The 21,690-nt window shown below is 38.2% G+C and overlaps 1 protein-coding gene across 1 annotated transcript in view; it reads left to right on the top strand.

Annotated features, from left to right (window-relative positions):
- Positions 1-21,690, top strand: part of LOC145987908 (uncharacterized) — a 278,188-nt gene that overhangs the window by 224,345 nt on the left and 32,153 nt on the right. The window contains exons 4-6 of the mRNA XM_083122713.1: positions 15,310-15,547; positions 18,251-18,414; positions 21,411-21,535. Of these exons, the coding sequence (XP_082978839.1) occupies positions 15,310-15,547; positions 18,251-18,414; positions 21,411-21,535 (527 nt within the window). The remainder of the gene's footprint in view (positions 1-15,309; positions 15,548-18,250; positions 18,415-21,410; positions 21,536-21,690) is intronic.

Genomic DNA, 21,690 nt, shown 5'->3' with positions numbered 1-21,690 from the left:
CTTGTTTTCCTCCCCCTTTTTCTATGTATATTTGTTAGTCTTGAGTAGCCCTAATATCGTCTCGGACAGCAAGACGGGATAGGACTGAGTCTCTCTTTTGGCACACCTGACCAACACCCTCATGATGGAAGACTTCGCAAAATTAAAACTTCAAGAACACTATACTAACGCTAAGGCTAGCATTTACGATTTAGTCCCTTTTTTTAGTCGCTGTCCTGACTTCTTGTTTGTCCCGGATATTTTAGCGTCAGATATTTTTCGTTATAAGGATCAACGTTGAAACGTGCCATTAAATAAATTCGAATTTTAATTACTTCAAACTATGAGTGGAAAATGCCAAACTATTTTTTTTGCTTAAAATTCATCAGAAAAACTTTATTTTCTATAGGTGTGTTTCATCTATGTATCAAACTGTTGCATTGTGGCTTCGAACAGGCATGATAGAGGCCAGTTCTTGTAAGCACACGGAATTCAAGCGGACGGGAGGGAGTGAGATACTAACACATACATTCGTGATTTAAAACAAGAGTGTGTATAGTGCAGATGTAACGAACGCTGTGTGGTGGATATTTCCTTGCAAACGACAAATAAATTTGGCCGCAGACGTGTCATGTCGGCTGTGCGCATCCTGACGTCACATGACGCCACCTATTGCATTTGAGCGTTTGCTTCAGCAGTCTGATGAGAGTCAGGAGCGTCGCCGCAGGGAGGGTGACGGGGAGCCCACGGTAAAGAGTTTTGCCCCCCCCCCTCCTTTCTGCCCACCCAAATAAGATATACAATAGATTTTCAGAATTATTTATAGTAGAGTAAGAATCAGAGATGAAAGAAGGGGAAAAGCGGAAATAGAGAAAATGATGGATTAAGTAGCGGAGGGGAGAGAGAGCGAGAGATAGGAAAAGTGACGGAGAGAGATAGAAAGATGGGAAAAGTAAGAGATAGAGGAATTGGAGAAAGGGAGGGGCTTAGAAACAGTGGGGAAAAAGGCGGTTCAGTGACGGAGTGCGTCAAACAGTCGTTTTTCGATCTCACCATGAAACTTCTCGGCTTCGAATCCTGGTATGGGTAAGGGTGTTGCTTGTGAGTGTCCATCAATTTTCATCTGACAGTCACCGATCGTCGTCGCGATGTGCACAAATAGTTGCAGTAGACGATTAAGTAAAGAAAGAGTAAACAACAGAAAAATGGAAAGCGAGAGAAGATAGAAACCTGGAAGAAAAGAGAGAAAAAAATAGTAAGATAGAAACCAGAAAAAAGGAGTTGAAGAAAGATAGAAACCTTGAAAAATATATAAAGAAAGAGAGAGAAGGCAATCTCAAATACAAGGAGAGAAAGAGAGGTTGAATGAACGAGAAGGGGAGGAAAATGGGACAGAGATAGAATTTCAATACTCATGATCACCGAAGCAGAACCCACCTACAAGTATTTCATCCACTACGTAATGCACTTGATGGTTCACATATCGTGAATTGCTCACATCAGCAGCTTCAGGCATTAGGGACGAAAGAAGAAATGAAATAGATTGGAACAGGGGAGTTGCAATCGGATCATTTACAGAGATATTTTATTGCAAATAATATTGCCTTCTGTAACGTTTTCACCAGAGAATAGAATGATGTTGACTGCCATAACGCAAAAGGATTGGAAACGGAAATTTTTATAATTCCGTCTTTCGGAACTGAATAAATTCGCAATTTTCTGACAGGACGGGAAATTTTGGAAATTTTCCGACGTGGTGAAAATCTAGAATTCTACACGCTATTTCTCTCGCAAGTGGTTGTTTTCGAACTTGTGGAATAACAATTGTTAATTTCAAGAAATTTCAGACACATATAATGCAGAAAATACCAAGAAGTAATAACTTTTAAATACTATCCTTTGCAATTTCTGGATCCCGAAAAGTTCAGAAATCATTTCCCAAAGCCGGGATCTGACCTTGAAAATTCACGCGCAGTCATTTTGAATTACTTTTAAACTAAAAACATGGATCAGAGGTACCATTAACAAAAGCAGATTAAATGGTCTCTGATATCCGTGCATCTTGGAAAGGTACAGGCTGAGTCAGAAATATGGCTACACGTTTGAATTAAATGTAGTGTGTTACTGTACAGTGTAGAGAGAAATGGTGAATGGTGTATTAAACTTGAAACTTCATTTTATCGTTAGCCAAGATGGCGCTGAACATGCAGCAGCAAGTTACAGTTGTAGCGTGGGCAATTGCATACCAGAATAATCGTAAGACTGGCGAGACGTGATTTTAACATAACATTGATGCCGTCCACTCTGGGAAAGTGGATAAAACGACTGATTACATCAAATTCTTGTTTAGTTAAGTCCATTGCTGTGCACACGGCTCTCACAATCATTCTCGTATGCAATTACTCACGGTGCAACTGTTCAGCGCCATCTTGGCTAATTACGCAAGCTCGGGCGCGTGAATCTCATCTGAAATGATAAAATGAAGTTTCAAGTTCAATATACCATTCACCATTTCCCTCTACACTGTACAGTAACACACTACATTAATTCAAACGTGTAGCCATATTTCTGACTCACCCTGTCCAAAAAGACAAGGATTATTCATCAACAAAGTGATATGTTCGTAAAAATGAAGCAATGCGAATCCAGTTTCTATTTTAATAGTGAACTATATTATACTGAGATTGCCACAGAGACCGGCCTAGATGAAATTATCGTGGGGAAAGGACTTCAAAGTTTGTCAAGTTTTCATGAGATATTGCAAACGGGAAAAACCCAGTAATTTTTTAGCACCTTAATGTGAAGTCCAGTGCATAAAGACCTGACCTTTTCCTATCGGCAGGATCGGAAGAAACGTGACACATTCATTTCTTGCGCACGTCCTCCACATCGCCTGATTCAGAAATGATGACCGTGCGAAATACTTATTGCGACGTTTCGTGTTTCTTTGGGTGTGCATTTTTGTCGGAAGGGTCACTCGGGAGCTTGGGAAAAGGAAAAAAAGAAAGGAGCATATCCGGTCAGAGGCTCGAATGCAATAGCTTCTTTGTACGCGATAACGTGCCAGAAATCGCATCGCTCCATGCAAAACAACCGACCGGCTGGGTCAAGGTCCCCTGGCGGATCGATGCGACGTGACTGCCGCCTGGTGGAGCTGTTTGTTACTTACGTGGGCACCGATAGAGAGTTGGCGCTCCTAGAATGCGTTTTGATCACGTACCGAAAGCATAATGGGGTGCAAAGAGCGGAATATCCGTAAACAGAAAATCTTTGGGAAGAACCAGGATGGGATTTGCCGTTTGAATCTGTTTTTGAATGGCTGTATTTGTCTTAACTTCCACCTTAGCAGTGTTGCCACATGAAGGGAAATTTCCCTTGGAGGAGGGAAATTCACATAAAATTTTATGTCAAGGGGAGATATTTTATGAAATTGGATTCAACCTCTTTTGAAATGTAAGAGGAATTTTCTTTCTTTTGTCCATTAATTTATTTTCTCAAAATAGGCAATAGACAAAACTTTTAATTTGGCGTGGGAACAATAACTTTCCATTATTTACTTTTTAAAAAAATATTGTAATAATACCGTTGATTTTAACCTGATATTTACTGTTGTGAAAATTTTCGGGTTTTACATTGTTTCTGAAAGTTTATAATTTGAGAGTTCTCTTTATTCTCACTCATTCAGTCGCTCGTAGTATCTTGTAAATTAATTTTTTTGTGTGGTCGGTGGAAATAATATTCATATTTTTTTTGTGAGTAATATTTATTTTTTCTGAGACGGGAAAAATTGTGTGAAAAGGAAAATTTCGTACCTCCGAAAGGTAAATTATTCTCACTGGTTGTGGCAACACTGCCGTCTAGTCTATGAAGGAAATATATCTATTGACGAACATTTTATGCAAAATTGTTCTTAATTTTTTATCAATGTATTAAAAGTGCGGTATTAAAATAATACAAGGATAACAAGTATTTCACTGCCTTTCAGTAACACTTCTTAAAAGCCCAATATTAGTTATTTATTGTACCGTGAGTGTAAAAGCTATAATTTGGTGGTGTCAGTGCATTCTAAATAAACTTACATCTACTCGTATCTCTAGTTAGAATTGAAGATGTAATAAGTGCTAGTTAACACGATATGAAGTCTCTACGGCAGTTAAATAATCGAGTTGACTGTCGATTAACGTTTAATCATCGAAACTAGAAGCTTCAAATATAAAGATTTGGAAAACTTGAGTGCCAACTTCTAACCGATATACATGTTCTTGATTGGTTATCCGTTGTCTTTTCCAGACAACAATCGATACCTTTCGATTATTCAAAAATTACTAAAAATATAATAATATTCAGTGGCTGGAGAGCAGCTTGTGCTCTCTTATGGCAACAAAAATAATCAGTATCGATATATTAAGACTTATTTATTTATTTATTTCGTCTTCTTTTACATGGCGAAGTTAAGGCTGTGGAGCCTTTTCTTCCACTTGACCATGTTTACAAAAAAATTGAATATGAAATAATTAAAATTTTGAAAAAAAAGGAAGAAAAAAATATATAAAAAATTACAGAGAAATAAAAAATACAAAGAGAAATTACATATAAGAAAGGTAATCTAACCTATAGATACGGACACACACACTCACACACACACATACATATCTTTGCCCTTACACACGTACAAGCAAATACATAACACTACACTTACTTAAGCACAGTCCAATATTACACATACTTAAAACACAGTCCAATACGGTATACTTTGACGATAATTCATCTTAACTATTACTCTAATTCATTTTAGTGCCTTACGTCCTTCTATCATTCTCTGCACCCGCCATATTAATAGGGAAATCAAACATTTAATTTTCATTGTATAATATGTGTAACTTTAACAATTTTTTGAACGTCACAATTGAGGAAGAGACATGAATTTCAGGTGGCAACTTGTTCCAAAGGCCTGCTGAGGTAACAGTAAAAGAATTTGCATAAAAGTTGGATTTGTGGAGTGGAATGGACAGCAGAGACCTTTCGCGCGATCTGGTGTTGTGGCTGTGAAAGTCGGAAAGATGTTGAAATCGGTTATAGAGATATTGCGGGTCTTTTATTTGGAGGATTTTGTACAGTAAAATTAACTTATGAAAATTACGTTTATCGCTTAATTTAAGCCACTCGACCTTCGCAAAGTACGATGTCAAATGGTCTGAATATTTTAGGTCGAAAACGAAACGAATGCAGGCATTTTGAATTCGCTGCAGTCGTTTAGCTTGCTCGTGATTGACATCCAAGAAAGCAATGTCGCAATAGTCAACAATGGGAAATACAAGAGACTGGACCAGTTTAATTTTTATGCGTTCAGGGAGGAAGTTTTTGAGCCGATAGAGTGAATGCAATGCACCGAAAGCTCTTCTAGATACAGAGTTAACTTGCTCTGCCCAGGTGAGATGTTGGTTGAGTATCACACCCAGATTCTTAACAAGACTTAAGTCTGCCTGATAAAATTGAACGAGACCAACCGTTTTTTGGTTGAAGCAGTTGCATTTATGCCTTTACCCCTCCGTGCTGTGATTAGAATAAGTAAGCATGGCGTTGGTAACCACTTAGAATATATCCCAAAACACAGACACACGTTCCTATATGTTATACACGTAATAGGCGTATAGTACAGCACTAATACTTACAAGCAAATCAAATTTAAATTTGAGTACTGTATCTTGCTTAAAGATAGTTGATAATTTTAAATTTCAGTTGTCTGCACCACAAATATATTTGTAATAAATGAATCCTTGAAATTAGATTAATTTGGTTAACTATATAATGCTTGTTTGTGTATTAAAAACTGTCATCATCATTTTTATGGTAGTTGGATAACACAGTCTTATACTGGTGACAGTAACAGTATTGTGTTATTCATTTTGATTATATACACAATATTCAACGGTGTTCAATTTGGCCAGTTACGTTCAGTCTTCTCCCATAATGGAATGACAACCTATGGCATAGGACAAGTCATTCCCCCCAAATTTACCAAGACGCTGGTATGTGTTTCTAAGTTCACATTATTAAATTGTTCGTTCAATGAGCCTTTTATGGCTTAACAACCACCGGTGCAAATAGAGGCGAACATCATTTTAACCTATCTCCCTGGCATTTCTAAACCCGAAGATTCATAACCGGAGCAATCTGTCCCCCATCTGGTCAAGATGAACCCACTCTTGACCACACTTCCCTTCAGGTCCATCTTAATATTGTGAATCCATCCTCGCCTTGGTCTTCCCACGGGTCTCTTACCACCAGTTTGTCCAACAAGAACCGTGTAAATCTTTGTATCCTCTCACATGCTTGCTACAAGACCTACCTGTCCACTGAAGTCTTCTTGATTTAATTATTCTAACAATATCAGGGGATGAGAATAGTTTATGCAGTTCAGTATCATGTAACCTTCTCCACTTTCGAGGTGTTTAATCTCTTTTACATCCAAATATCTTTCTTGTCTTTTTGTGTTCAAAAGCTCTTTAATTTATATAGGCCTCCCCGATTTCGTGGTAACGTCGTCGCTTTGTAATGAAGGCGCCCGAGGTTCTGTACCCGGTGAAGACACGTAGCGGTTCTGATCCCACTTTATATTGTACATAGATCCAGCCCCGATTAGCCTATCTGTGCATAAAGTAGGCTTTAAAGAAAAAAAATTAAAAATTATTTATTAACGTTCCTCTTATTAGTGTAAGGGACCACATTCCATACCATACTACAAGCCTTTTTGCTGTATCTTATCCCTTTAAGTTCAGAGTTTTGAGAACTGCAAAACACACACACATATATATTATACACGCGATTTGATTGCTTATTGCAATAAATTCACGTGTGTAATCACTGGCGTACGCAGAGAGCGAGCTGATGTGACTACAGCCCCCTCCGAAATTTTGAGAAAATCAACATTTTCAAGTGAAAGCTGTAAAGAAATCGGGATAAACCGTAATGGTACGCTAGTGTGCGTAATAAGACTTATCAATGAATATTAAGCACACGACGATAACTTACTGCGCAGGTTCAAGGTGTGAAACATAGAATAAAATTCGAGAAAACTGGGCTAGAAATTGGTCTCCGACTCGCCGATCAATGGCCGACCATTTAATCAACTCAAAGGGGAAGCATAAAGTTCAAGGAAGCTCGATTGATGTGATCCTCGTGTCGTAAAAGTGTATATTTTGTCGAGGAAAAAAACTTTTATTGAGGTCTGGTCATGTCCCTGGTGGTCTAGCGGAATATTGCTTCTAAGCCAACGTTTACAACTTCCCTCTAAAAGATATGATGGCGCCCTCATGAGATTTTAATTATTGTACGAACCAAGATTGTATCAACATGCCTTGTTTCGACAATATTAAAGCAAGCCATTGCTTGAAGAGGAAATGTTATGTGAGAAGATACTAAAGGCAGCAATAGCCTCCATTCCAAAGAGTAATATTATAAGCGACATCACAAAATTGCGGTTTCACTTTTTGAATTTCTTCAAGTTTGTAGAGTGGGATGCACAAGTATTACCAACAAATTGTCCATAACCATACTTTTGCTCTTAGCTTTAGCCAACAAGAGCTTCAAGAATTGGATACAAGAGTCGATTGGAAAAAAGTAACGAAAATTAGTCGTGGACAAATTGTGCAAATTGCGGTGCAAAACTTGTGCATCGCACTGTACAGAGAATCATAGTAAGATATTGTTAACAATTTTATGAAATTAATTTAAAACACTAAAAATGCTGACCCAAGCAATCTTTATTATATAATAACACACTATGGACGTAACGTTTCCACCTTGTAACAGGGTCTTCTTGAGACAAAGATTCAAACTAAAATGATTCTTTGTCTGAATAAGACACTGTTAGAGGGTGGAAACGATACGTTTATGGTGTGTTATTATACTCGTATAATAAAGATTGCCTTGGTCAGCATTTTAGTGTTTTATTTAACGTGGAAGCAAAGATTAATAATGTTAGAATTAAAATTAATTTAGCACGAGTATGACTAACTTGTGCCAAACTTGGAAAGCCTTAATTGAAAAAAAAGGAGTACATGAACAGTCGTTTTGTGCAAATTTGTGAAATCCTTGCTTGGATTTATGTCACGAAAATTTACGAACAAGAAAGTTCCCGACGATCTCATTTGTAAAAGATTCCACTATTAGGATTTTAGAATTAATAATAGTTTTGAGGGGGACTTTTACATACCCGTACCCCCCCCACACATATATATACAAATATACCCACCTACGAGGGTATATCGGAAAGTAAACTGTACCTAATAGGAAATTTTGGTCGAGTACAGTTTAAAATGCTACAACACCTTTTTAATAAGTCTTGCGCATAGTTGATCAGCATGTGAGTAACATAAGGCGAGTAACTTGTTACTATTCAAGTAACTACGTTACTTTTGGCATTATTGCTTCTTATATTTTTGAGGGCGAAACTTACAACATGAATAAGCCAACGGAAAATTCCTTATTTATATTTTAGTTTTAGACTTCGTTACATACTTTCCGCAAATTCGCTACAAGCTCTGCATAATTTCACACATACTGAGTTAAGTCTACAGGGCGTTCAAAAATGATTGTACTTATTTCTTTGATGAATAGGAAAATAACCAAATAACTTATCTAAAGTCATACAGCAGCTCAGTCACTTTCTAACTGCTGATCCCACCGATAGATGACGTGCATCGACAAAGCAGTCGGCATCAAAATGGCGACAGTTCAGAAGGAGATTGATTGATTTGGTTTATTTTAGTCCGCTTTTCTGTTCATTTCAAGTTGCAGAAAATAAATCAGTATGCTTGTTACTTGTATTGTCTATTATTTGAATAGAATTCCAAAATTAAAAACTGCATTAAATCGAAAACATTAACTGCAAAATACAGAAAACAGGCTATGTTTTCAAATTCTATCATTTAAACCAAAGAATCAAAATTGCACACAATATAAACTTTATGACTAAAATTTCACCCTAGCTTTTAAAGCTTTTCGTTGAACGAGGTGTGTAAAAGTTCATAGCAAAATGGAATAACTGTGCATATTAGTGTAGAAATTGCATGAAATGTAAACAATTGGAAAACAGTTGTGCTGTATATTCTGTCAGCTGGTGAATCAAGTATCAAAGTGTCTCCAAAGATATAAAAATAATAATAATTTTGAATACAATGGGTTTATTTTTATTAGTTTATAATGGTATTATGGTATAATAATTATCATAGCATCTATTATTCAAATTTCATCAATAGCCTGATCCCCTATAAATATTTCCGGCCACTCCCATGAAGCGACTTAAGAGTGATATTCTAAATTCTAAAACATTATATCGGATTAGAAATCCTCCTAGAGTATTCTGGAGAATTTTTATGCCTGTTGTTCGGATATTTGTAATAGGTTCGTGACGTCATGAGCTTGTTGTCTATTACACGCAAGTAGTGTATTGCACATCTAATTTCAGTTCAGATATTTCTTCCATACTAGCGACATTTTACTGATTCGCCGTCTTATTTGTATTAACACTTCTGGCCTGGGAGCAGTGGCGCTAGTGTCGCATGTTTAAATCACTTGGAAATATGTAGTTCGGATATTTTCCGATGGCCTAGGTATCGTGGCGGTGTAGTAGAATAGGTCGTTGCTGGAACACAGACAAGATGAGAGGAATAAGGGTAACAAATTGAAGAATCATGTTTCAAATTATTTGCTGCATTGTGCTGAATGATAAGTCAGCAGATGGGAAGGTGCATTGTCAAAACTTCCGCAAGAATGAGAATGAAATAGGCGAAGAGTCGGGGGAGAAAGGTCGGTGTTTGTTTATGTGGTCACAGGGAGTGAGCGTTCGGTTAGTGCGAGCTAGTGTGCAGGCGACCTTGCATCATTTGCGGCAGGTATGTGTTTTCCATACAAGCTTTCCAACAAGTTCTCCGAGAACAAATGATTCAGAACATCCAAGGCCCAACCCATTTATTTCAGTCAAACCGCTATAATCAGAGGCGTACAAGAGGGAATTTTTGCTCACATAATTCTTTTTCCCACGAATCACAAGCAATGCGTTCCAAAAAAAATCAAGGGCAGAATTTTCGCCCACAACAAGCAGCTCAAAAGTTCAGATCATCAAGACCATGTAATGGAAGACGCGGTAATGGCAACTTTCAGCGTTCCAACCACCAACGGTGGGACAGACAGACACAAACTCAGGTGTCCCAAGCGTCCCAGCAAGCCTCATTCGTTTGCAGCATTTTCAAAAAGCCAATCACAAGCCAGAACATTGCCTTTCAAATTCCAATTTAAACAAGTATGAGGCATGGCGAACCGGACGACCAGTTAGAGTAAATGTCCTTCTCATAAAAGAAAAGGACCTATATTTTGTAAGCGCGCAGATGGTAAATTATAATGGGAAATTTGTAAAAATTTATTTAGATCTAGGAGCCATGACAAGCATCATTAGTGAAGATTTCATTCCACCTATTTCACTCCCCGTCCTTGTGGAAGTCAGGGCATGCACCTTGTCATGTGCTGACTTTACATTAAGCAGGAAGCCAGCTAGGGCAGGCGACCATACACCACAGCCCTTCCTCCTTTATATTTTTAGCCTCCCAAAGGATAACCGTCGCTAAGGGTCTAATTATAAAGATTACCTATAACGAATTCATTTGCAAATATTCGCACAGGCTCAAGGCCAATATTTGCAATATTTGGGTCAAGGTTCCAGGGCTGGATAAATCCCAGAGGGGACTGGTCCAATCGCAAGGAAGGTGATTTCCAGGTTTGTTCAGTCCTGGCCAATGATGCGAGACGCCTGGAGCTTCCAGCCAAACACAATGCTTCCGTTTCTCTACCCCCCCCCCCACCTCTTATCAGGAAGGAAAGGGATGACGGGGGGTATTTAATACCCTAAGCTCGCGTCGAGTAGGTGTCCGGATACGGAGAGCGACTGGAGCTCCGGCCGTGTCCATGGCAACGGTTTCGGCTGGAGCTGCGGATTCCAGCAACAGGTGGAAGAGGGGAAGGGGTGTGGTGGTGGTGGAGGGGGGAGGCTCGAGGTCAAGGAAACCTCGTTATCATTCGTACTATTACGATGTTCTGTAGAATGTTTTTGCGAGCTGCAGGTTGTTAGGATACCGTGCAAGCAACTTCAAAAGTTGCACCGACGAATAGTTTCCTAGCCATCAACGCTGATACATTCACTCCAATTACTGTTCGAAAACAGGGTAGCATAGAACAATATAATACTATTTGTAATAGCTGACGATATAACTTGCAACGAAGGAAACTATACGATTTGCAATTTCCAACATTTATGTATTCACTTATTTAACAATATCATTATTTAGAAATTACGAAATTAATAAATTGGTAAATTTAGTAAAAAGACGAATTTACCTCTTCAATTTCTTTTTAACAACTCAAAAAATAGGTTTCCGCCATTAATTGCAAAGATGGTGGCTTTTCACTAAACATTTGTATGAAGGATATTTTGCATCTTACTAAAAATCCTAATAGTGTTGCAAGTATTTCCAGACGTGATCGCTATCATTGACTGTGGCGGCGATGAGGGGGGCACTTGCTCCCCACTTTTCGCCACTTTTGCCCCGCACTATGCTGGAAAATAATACTGTCTTTGCCCCCAGTTTTGGCACCTTCCCCCCCCCCCCCTTCCCGGTTTTGGAACCAATCGCCGCCACTGTACTATATCTAGATTGTTCGACAAAAAAAAACACAAGTCAAAAATACAATTTTACAGCAGTTAGTTTTTTCTTATGTTTATTCTTTTAATAGCAAACATTGAAGACTTGATATACACGTTCGATCATCACTGTGTAGAATCTTTACACGTGCCCAATATAACATTACACCTATAATATGCTCTTTAATTGATTCAGGGAGACTTGCAAGAAAGCTACAGAAAATCGCAGTTTATAACTTGTGTGCATTTCCCTGAACACCCTATATATACCAGCCAGGGATCCCGGGTTCGAATCCAGGCTTGGGCATAGAATTTCTTTATGAATGTCTCTTCATTAATTTCATCATATCATCACTCATCCTCATCTTCGCAATTAGCCAAAAGTGACAGAAAACCGAAATAAAATACAACATTTGATGATTTTACATTGAAATGTAGTAACATATGATGAACGTAGCAGTAAGGAAACGAAAGCAGTTATGTCACCATAATTAAACATTTTGAACACATTTTCGTTCTAATTTCCATTGCTGTCACTACCCATAAGGTAGCAAACGATAAAAAAATATTTGCAAAAATTAAATCTATGGGGTGTATAAAAACATAGAGTGGGGTAACAATGGCCAAAATGACGAATGTTTCTCTGAAACAGAGGCAAAAGTCGATAACCACAATTGGACAACAACAATGTGATCATTTTTATTCCGCCAATATTCTAAGAAATAAAACATCATTTTGACTCTACCTACGATTCTACCAGAGGTTCTACCAGAAATGTAGCAGCGTTTCTACGTACTGGCAATGGTATGCCAACCAATTTGTGAACAGGATATTCTTTTTTTAGTGGTTAGTCTGGCTTCGTACCAGTGGCGTGTCCAAAGGGGAGGGGTTGGTGTAGGTCATATCCCCTTCCCTTTGGCCCAGTATTGTTTTTTTTAAAAATAATAATAATGTCAAGCGCAGGAAAGATAGCAAAATGAGGACTGACTACTAAAAAAGTACAACCCCCCCCCCCTCGGTTCGATAATCCTAGGCACGTCACTGGTTAGCATTGACCTAGAAAAGTGAGGAAAATCAGCCTATGGATAAATAAGAAAAGACGAGGGAACTTTTGAAAACATAAAAAGTCGTGGAATAGCCAGGTATAATCGAGTATTTTTGTAATTGACAAAATTTGTTAAGGAGGATAAATTCCACTCTTTTTTTCTTTGAACCAGCTCTTGATGGAAAATATTCTGTATGAAAATGTTTATTTTTGTTCCTTTACTTTGAACAGTGTTGGATAAACTTGATTTTCTTGAATAGCAAGTACAGTTTAACGTTTAGAACTTAGCTACTAACATGTGACTTAAAACGCCACAAAATTGCCAGGAAATTTATTACTAAATTGCCTAAGAAATTGGAAAAATCAAGGCATTTGTTTTGCCAACATGAATTGTAACCTTCTTAGTGCTTTAGTTTAAAACATTCTCGTGTACCTCACGGCCTTTTTATTCAAAGAAAAGGACAGTTTGACCAAAAGGAGAGCCTTCAATCTTCATTCCTCCCTGTTGTACTCTCTTAGGGAAGTGCCTGGTGACGTAACTTCTGAGTAATATGAGGAATAGCACATAGTATGTATTCTCAACTTTCTATGAAATGTGATTTAATGAAAGCATCGGTGTAAAAGATATAATGCACGCTATGGTTGGTTGACGGAATAAAGGAAACATGCCAAGTAAATGATCAGACCGCTGAACGAGCGAGAACCTTGCTCGGTGAGCATCGTTCAGATACTTCACGCGCTCCCTGATTGGCAGATGCATTTCCTGTGACGAAACCGCTGTCTGACGTCACTGATCGGATGTTCACCGGTAATCGAGTTTCTTGACTGTTCCACATCGTGACGTACGCAAGTGACGTCCAGCGAGAAACGAAATCAACGGCGTATGAAGCCTGGAAGTTATGCAATTTTCCGTTCGCAGCGTCAGGGTGGTTGTCTACGTACCAGGCGCTAGACACGAGGTCGAAGCACGGTTCACATGGACTTCGAACTTTTTTTCACCAAAGATCTTTTAATTAAGCATTAGATCAACAGATACATTAATTATACTTGTGAAGGAGTAACAAAATAAATGTATTTGTACATAATATGTTCTCATCATAATATGTTCTCATGAGAGAAAGAGAGAGAGAGAGAGAGATGAATTGTTCTGTACATCATACTTGCTGCCTATCTGTTTATAAAGTGGACTTAAAATAATAATTTAACACCTTGGCCAAAGAGAGAGAGAGAGAGAGAGAGATGGGAGAGGGAGAGGGAGAGGGAGAGGGAGAGAGATACATGGGAGAGGGATGGAGAGAGAGAGAGAGAGATGGGAGAGAGAGAAGAGAGAGAGAGAGAAATATCAATTGTCCTATACATCACATTTGTGTTGGATGAAGTTGCTCGAGTGTGAGGCAAGATCGAACAACGTTTATCTGTGGTTTGCGAATGTACGTGGAACAAATTGCAGTCTTATTGTACGTCGCCTTTTTATCTCTATAGGCTACTAGCGACGATGAGGATTAGATTAATTTGATGAAGGGACACTCTCCAGCGGACACTAATGCCCACCCCAGAGCTCGAACGCGAGATCGTCGGTGGTAAGATCATGCGACGCACACTCAACGCGCTTGGCCACCGAGGCGACTGGAACAACAGAGAATTAGTGTTTGAAAGGATTTCCTCCCCCTCTCTCTCTCTTTCCTCTCCCTCTATTTCTCTCTCACTGTCTCAGAAAAAGGAAGGTGGTGGAAATAGCTAAAATCTGGAGTGTTTTTCCTGAACCAATGGGGACCACACCCTCCCTCCACCCACATACTTAGAGAGTTGGTAAACAGCAGGGTGAAAGAAAGGGGAAGAGAACTCTCTCGTCGCCCAGCGCCCATTTCTTGTAAGGGGGGGGGGGTGAGAGTAGAGAAGACAATTTTCTTCCCTCTCTTTCTGACTCTTGTCTTCCCTTCTACCCTTCGCCGTTTCTCTGACCAGGGAGTGGTCTATAGCCAGAGAGAGAGAGAGAGAGAGAAAGAGAGAGAAAAACAAAGGGAAAGTCTGTATATTACATTAATTATACTTGTGAAGGAGTAACAAAATAATTGTATTTGCACATAATATGCTCTCATCAAAGATTGATGGTGTTTATTTCATGAGCTATTGCTTACAAAGTTCCCAATTCTTTTATGTCAGTAAATAGTAACAATCGTGGTGAACTGATAAAAACAATTATAGACACGAATTAATAGTAGAAAATTGAATTGGAAATAAATAATTATAACTATCAGAGATATAATAGAAGTTCTCGTTGAAAACTATAACTTGAAATGTAAATATGTTACTCTCACTATATTATTCTACGTCTTACATATTTTCTCCATGTAATTTTGTACTTTGTCTTACCTGACTTAGTGCTGTATTAGGTTTTACTGTATACTGTGCTCGGCAGTTAAAAATAAACTACTAATATTAAATGAGAGTTTATGAAGATTGTGCACATTATATTACCATTTTCTCTTTCGTGTTTCATTTTTATTGTAATGTAGTGTTTATTGGTTAGGTTAGGTTCTTGGACTATAATGTGACTGAATAATGAACGTTATTTTTCTTTTCTTTCTAGCAAAAATTACCTTCCCTAACAAACGGAAAGAGTATATCGTCGTCCCGACTGAACCTCCACCATGAGTCCAGAACGAGCTCCACAAACGCAACCCCCGTGTCGACGTTTCCCGTGCTCAACAACAACAAGGGGGAGGGGATCGAGGTCCCCACGCAACAGCGAAACGGCAACATTAGCACCAAGTCGGAAGGAACGCGCTTCGATTCTCAGGGTAGACGTTTACCTCTTTCACCTTCTGGTAAGTTTACATGACGTTCTCTGCACCTAAATGTATAAGCACAGATAAACGTATATACAGGCAGATGTTGAACTAAGGCAGCAAACCTTCTGCACTATGAATTACTGTCTGCAAGAAGTTCTGGTATCGCCCGCTAGGAAGCGCCTGCTTTCACTTCTGGGCCAAACTATTTACAAGAGATGGCGCTGCTAGATTTCAACCCATTGGCGAAGCGTGACGTCACCAGAGCCAGTGCGTGGGATGTATGTTTGGAAAGAAATGGTGACGCGGGCTGTGGCATTGAAGAAACTCATCGCTAAGGCGTGACTATGATTACATTGTCAGCAGTTAGGAAACAAAGGGATAATATGCATCGTACACTTAATGACTAGATTCTGGAGAATACCTGCTTCTTTACTCATCCCTCACAAATAAGATGTTAGTGAAGATATAACGTAATAAAGTCGGGTACTTTTTCAAGAAACACGTCAGGAGCAGATATAAGGCTAGGCAAGTACACACAGAAAAATGAATGCATTAATTGAAACAAAAGAATGCATAAAATGTGTACATCAGACCAAATGTTTAAGTGTATCATTAAGAAAGATGCAGGAAGCTGCATCAATGGCTGCATTAAAGTGCAGATCGACACAGAGAAATACTCACTTGCACCATATGATCCATTTTGGCGCTACCTTTACAAACGACATACAAAAATGCGTTTCTGGTGCATCAAATGTGATGCATTTAGTTTTCTGTGTGTAGGTTCCGGGACTAACAAGGAAGAGTACGATAAGATAAGTGAGTATAGCTGAAATTATAGCTTATTTTAGATGCTTTCAGAAAGATAGGAATACTTTTTTTTTCAATATTCCTGATGGTTTCCAAGATAAATCTGAAAAAGTGAACCCCCTTTCCCTCAATTTTATTACGCTTTCTCAAAAACAGATTTACAAATAAATAGGAGACTAAATTATAGAACATTAAAAACAGGTGTGTGTGTGTGTGTGTGTGTGCGCGCGCGCGCGCGCGTGTGTTAATATGTAATATTCACAAATATTAACCTTACGGCATTTGCTGTTGTCGATATATGACAGTTTAAGACTTTGGTAGAAAGAAAATGTAGCACGCGTAGGATAGTTTACACGATCTTTGTTGGGAAACCTGGTGGTAAGAGACCTGATAGAAAACCAGGAAGAAGATGAAATGACAATATTAATACAGGCCTGAAGGAAATTGTAAGGATGGTCAAGGGTGGCTTGATCTTGTCCATGGAAAGGACAGGTGGAGAATATGCTGCTGCGGAAGTAAACTTTCAGGTTTGGGAATGGCAGGAAGTGACCTAGTTTGCATGTAGTCAGAGGACATATGTGTGTATTTCCGCCATATCACTAGTTTTCATTGATTAGCGCAGAAAGATAGTGACAAATATTCAAAATATGAATTCTTAAAAAAGTGGCAATTTTTATCTGATTGTCACAGGCCCGTCATTTTTCCACTTAATTTTGTTATCAGTCATGAAAATCACGCTGTAAAAATCGATGCCGTCTTGCGTACTTTGTTCGTAACTGCTGTAAGATTTCTCAAACAATCTCTTCCGATTGTGGAAAGAGAGGCTTCAGACGAGCAGTTCAGGTGATGACCCTCACGGAATTTCCCAGAAATCAACATGAACCCAAAATACAGTTCAGAAATGAAGGAAATGGCCGGATGCTACAAAAATATTATTTCAATGGCTTTCCCTACATACGTACTTGCTTCTCACGTTCTGGCTACATAAAAATCCGGCGCTGAGTGATCATATCGCATCCCGTAATTCTTCAGAACTGAAAGCATTTCGGAACATATTTGAACTGTCCGAGTTGGCTTACTACGTAGATTAGGCTGTATCCAAGAAGGACCCCATTTTTTAAACATGCTACTATATGGTGCAAGAGATTTCTATCCGTGCCTCACAAGGGGTCTTTTTTGTGTATTTGATTATCATATACAAGTGCTTCAGTTTCCAGTGCAAAATTGGGGGCTAACATTGTTTCTATAAATAAATCATTGTGCGTACATATATACAGTTATATTTATGTACAGGGTGTTCCATAAGTATGGAAACCCACGTCTAAACCCAATACGGATAGGTAAACACGTATCAAACTTCCCAACACATAATATAGGACCGGAGAAACTTGTTAGTACGTGTTACCAACATAGTAGCTATTCTTAAGTCCGCCATTTATGCTCAAATTCATTTTGAAATGTTATCATCTCAAGCTCAGCAGATGTGCTGAACAGTTAGAATTTGCTTTGTGGACGAGTATCAAGTTTTTATTACTCCAAAGAAATAATCGAATTATTTTTCTGGTTTTCTTATTTCCAGAGCATGTCCTACTACCACTTTTCCAGGTTTCATATTAATTTGTAGAAGTTGCTGTTGTATGATATTATTATTATAATAATTATTAATTCCAATACTGCAGTCAGTGGCGGCGATTAGAGAGGTTAGTTGCCACCACTTTTTGTCCCTGTACTATGGCCTCTTAATGATAAGCCTTGTCTACCAAGTAAACGTTCCTTGCCTCCCTCCACCAGTTTTGGCACCCAATCGTTGCCATTGACTGCAGTTGTACTACCTTTTTTTCTTTTCTTAAAATACTACTATAAATACATTATTGGAACTTCGAGGATAGTAACTGGCCATTTTGTTTATTATATATTGTCTTTCCTTTCCAGATGCACTGAAATACTATGGTAACCGAATTACCGACTACGAAAGGTCAGAAATAGAGAGGTATCCGGAGATTTGGTATCTGGGCTTGGATGCATGCAAGATCCATGGTGAAGAAGGTGGCTCACAAAATGGAGGTTACGATGATGAAAATGGAAGTTACAATAAGGTGAGAAATATAAAATTATTAACTTTCATGTCATCTTTTGAATGTAGTAATGTTAGTCTGATTCTCTATTAGGGTGTTTTTTGGTACTGCAAGTTGTGACTTTTAAAAATTGTAGACGATATACAGGGCTTTCAAAAAAATATTGTTCATGTTTAATGAAGTTATTACTGATACTGTGTTATTCAGTGATGTGCACTGAGGAGTAGCTAGTCTAGCAGAGATAGATTAATTAATCTCACATCTCTAATTATTTTCAAATCTCAATATTTATTGTCTTGTTAAAGCCACAGTTCGTTCATATGCAACACTTTCTTTTTCACGTGCTTCTCGTCCCTCGGTGTGATCCGCGGACAAAACTGGCCTAGCTTGCTCTTCTTACGCCTTAGCAGTTCCAGGTAGAAACAGGTTTCCGAAGGGAAAGGGAAGATTTCTACCTCTACCTCCCTTGCCCCCTCGCCCCCTCTGCAATGGTTGAAAGCCGGTGCTTTCAGGTCCCTCAATCTATCTCGTATAGGACAGATAGGGGATTGGTTTCCATTCGATTCCTTTGTAAATCCTCTAAATAACTCAAGGGAAAGTTTTCTGCAGTACTTATGTTCTCTGTATTTACAACATTTTACACATTGTACAATATGTATGTATAATATGGATGTAGTTGTATTATTTATGAAATGGGAACGTGTTATGTGCAGACAATAATGTTATGCTTTCTTTCTTTATTTTTCTTTTCAAATATGGAACATATAATGATTAAATTACAAATATTTGCTCAGGCTCTCTCTCGCTCTCGTTTTAGTAGTGTTTTTTTTTATATATATACTAATCTCTTGGCCTCCAACGGATGTATTTATTTGGGCAAGAGAACACACATCCATATTGTTGTTGGTTTGGTTTATTTTACTTCGCTTTTCTGCCACATTTGGTTATCGCGAAAATGAGGATGATGTGATGAAATTAATGAAGGGACCTCGAACAATTCGAACCAGTGATGAGCGTGCATTCTCGTTCCTGTGTTGTACTCTGCAGTGAATAATGAAATAATTTGAAATGAAAAATTTATCTCAGAACTCAAGAAGCCAAATGAATATTATTGAAGAAACTACAAAAAAGTGTGTTTTGTTACCTGTTTTGTTTCTGTGCATAAAGTGGACTAAAAACACCAAATCAACCAACCGTGGGGGAGTGGTTATCACAGCTCGCTAGGACACCAGGAGTTCCGGGTTCGAACTCCTACCTGGGCATGGGTGTTCTTTGTGTTTGTCCCTTCATTAATTTATCGTATCATCTTCGCAATTAACAAAATGTGAGAAAAAAGCGACGCTAAGTAACAAAAATCAAGTCAAATCATTGATTGATTGCTTCATTTGGTTTATATTACTTCGCTTTTCCACCACTTTCGGCTAATCGCGAAGATGATACAATATAATTGCTGAAGGGACACACTCAAATAATACCCATGGCCAAGCCGAGATTCGAACCCAGGATCTCTGGCTTAGTAGTCAAATCAAATCTTTTTATTTTCAAATGGGGCTGGGGGTGATGTGTACTTTTTTTTAGTACTCATTCATCATTTTTCAATCTTTTCCCGTTATTGACGTTCTATTTTTAGGAATACTGAGCCCTAAAGGGGGGAGGGGTATGAGCCACACCAAGCCACCCTTGAGCACGCCACTGATTGCTACCCCAAGTGTCGACGTCACTGCACGTCACTGGTGTTATTCAAAAAACTAACGTTGCTGTTGCAATCTTATGAGAAACTGACATTTTTGTGTGCCTCTTGTTCCTAATGCGCAGTTGCATCAATGTCTGCCAGGAGGCAGTTTTCACAAAATCATTTTGTACTCTTTTATTATTTTTTTCTGACAAACTTGTTTTAGGTTAGTTTGAAGCTGTACTGCATTAATTGCACCTCCTGTCTGTGAATATCAGATTCACTGTAAATTTTCAGAGGAGTTCAAAGGTTGATTTAGGGCTGGGTGTTGGATTAACAATGCCTGTTTATTCACGTTAAGAATTGACCCAGTAGAGAGCATTGGTATCAATACTCTTCTAGAAGGTCGTGGTTAATAATTCTCTTGAATATGAAAATGGTTCTACATTAATGTGCAATGTTAATTGGATATTATTCATTGTCTAGTGCTTTTAACTATACTTATTTTAACACAGAGTTTCCTCGGGGTACCTTGATTTGTAGTAAATTCACAGGTCTGTCATAGGTTCGATACCTATCACTGGCAAAAATAATTTTTTCACGTGAAGATGAGAGAAGAGGTGCTCTCTCGAAATATAGTGTTAGATTAAGTTTAGTTAAAAGCACTAGACAATGGATAATGTCAAATTATCATTGCCTACTATGGTAGTTACTTTGCAGTCAAGGAGTCCCCAGTTCATTTCCCTGTATTTCATACCTTAAGATAGTTAAAGGGTTTGGAGACAGATGTACTCCACGTGCTTATGTATGTTACAGAAAAAATACAAGACCATAGGTGGATATATTTGAGATCACAATTTTAAACATGCGTAATGAAGATAACAGTGGTGATTATGCCCTTACCTGCTTCTGTCTGCACATCCGTTCTTACCCATATAATCTTAACTCAGTTTTTACCTTCACAATGCTGGCATGAAGCCAACAAAATGGTGGTATTTCAATTGTTTGTGTGTTGTTTTCTTTTAAGGCCTGGACTGATATAAGTATGGACATGCTCTGTTCAGCACACAAGTCAAGAAGTCTCCAAAATTGTGATTATGTTTCTACTTTTTAAAGAACTCCATATTAGATATTTGTAGTCATATTTTTAACAATATTTAATTGTGGAAAGACTCTCTTAGGCTATCAACCACAACTCACCTGGTCGATAGGCTAAGAGAATCTTTTCATCATTTTTCACCAGGAAAGCTTCAAGACGTACTTCAATATTTAATTGTGTTTGTGCCTTGATATGTTTCTTGCAACTGAATTTTACAACATTTACTAACTAAACATTTCATTTCAGGTTTTGCATGATCATATAGCCTACAGGTACGAAATCCTAGAAGTCATAGGAAAAGGGAGTTTTGGCCAAGTCATAAAAGCTTTAGATCACAAGACAAACCAACATGTAGCCATAAAAATTATTAGGTAAGCTTTAACAAACTGTTTCAAACATTAAGCTTAAGAGAATAATGAACTAATAATATTAAATTTTTTTAAAAAAAGAAATTCCTTGTACAAGGAAGACTATACAGGGTGTCTCATGTAACATTGCGACCTGAAATATTTCGTGAACAACAACA

The sequence above is a fragment of the Lepisma saccharinum genome, chromosome 5 (assembly GCF_977018435.1).
Source record: "Lepisma saccharinum chromosome 5, izLepSacc3.1, whole genome shotgun sequence".
Taxonomy (NCBI): Eukaryota; Metazoa; Arthropoda; class Insecta; order Zygentoma; family Lepismatidae; genus Lepisma; species Lepisma saccharinum.
The sequence above is the reverse complement of the archived record's forward strand: the minus strand, read 5'-3'. Positions and strand labels throughout refer to the sequence as shown.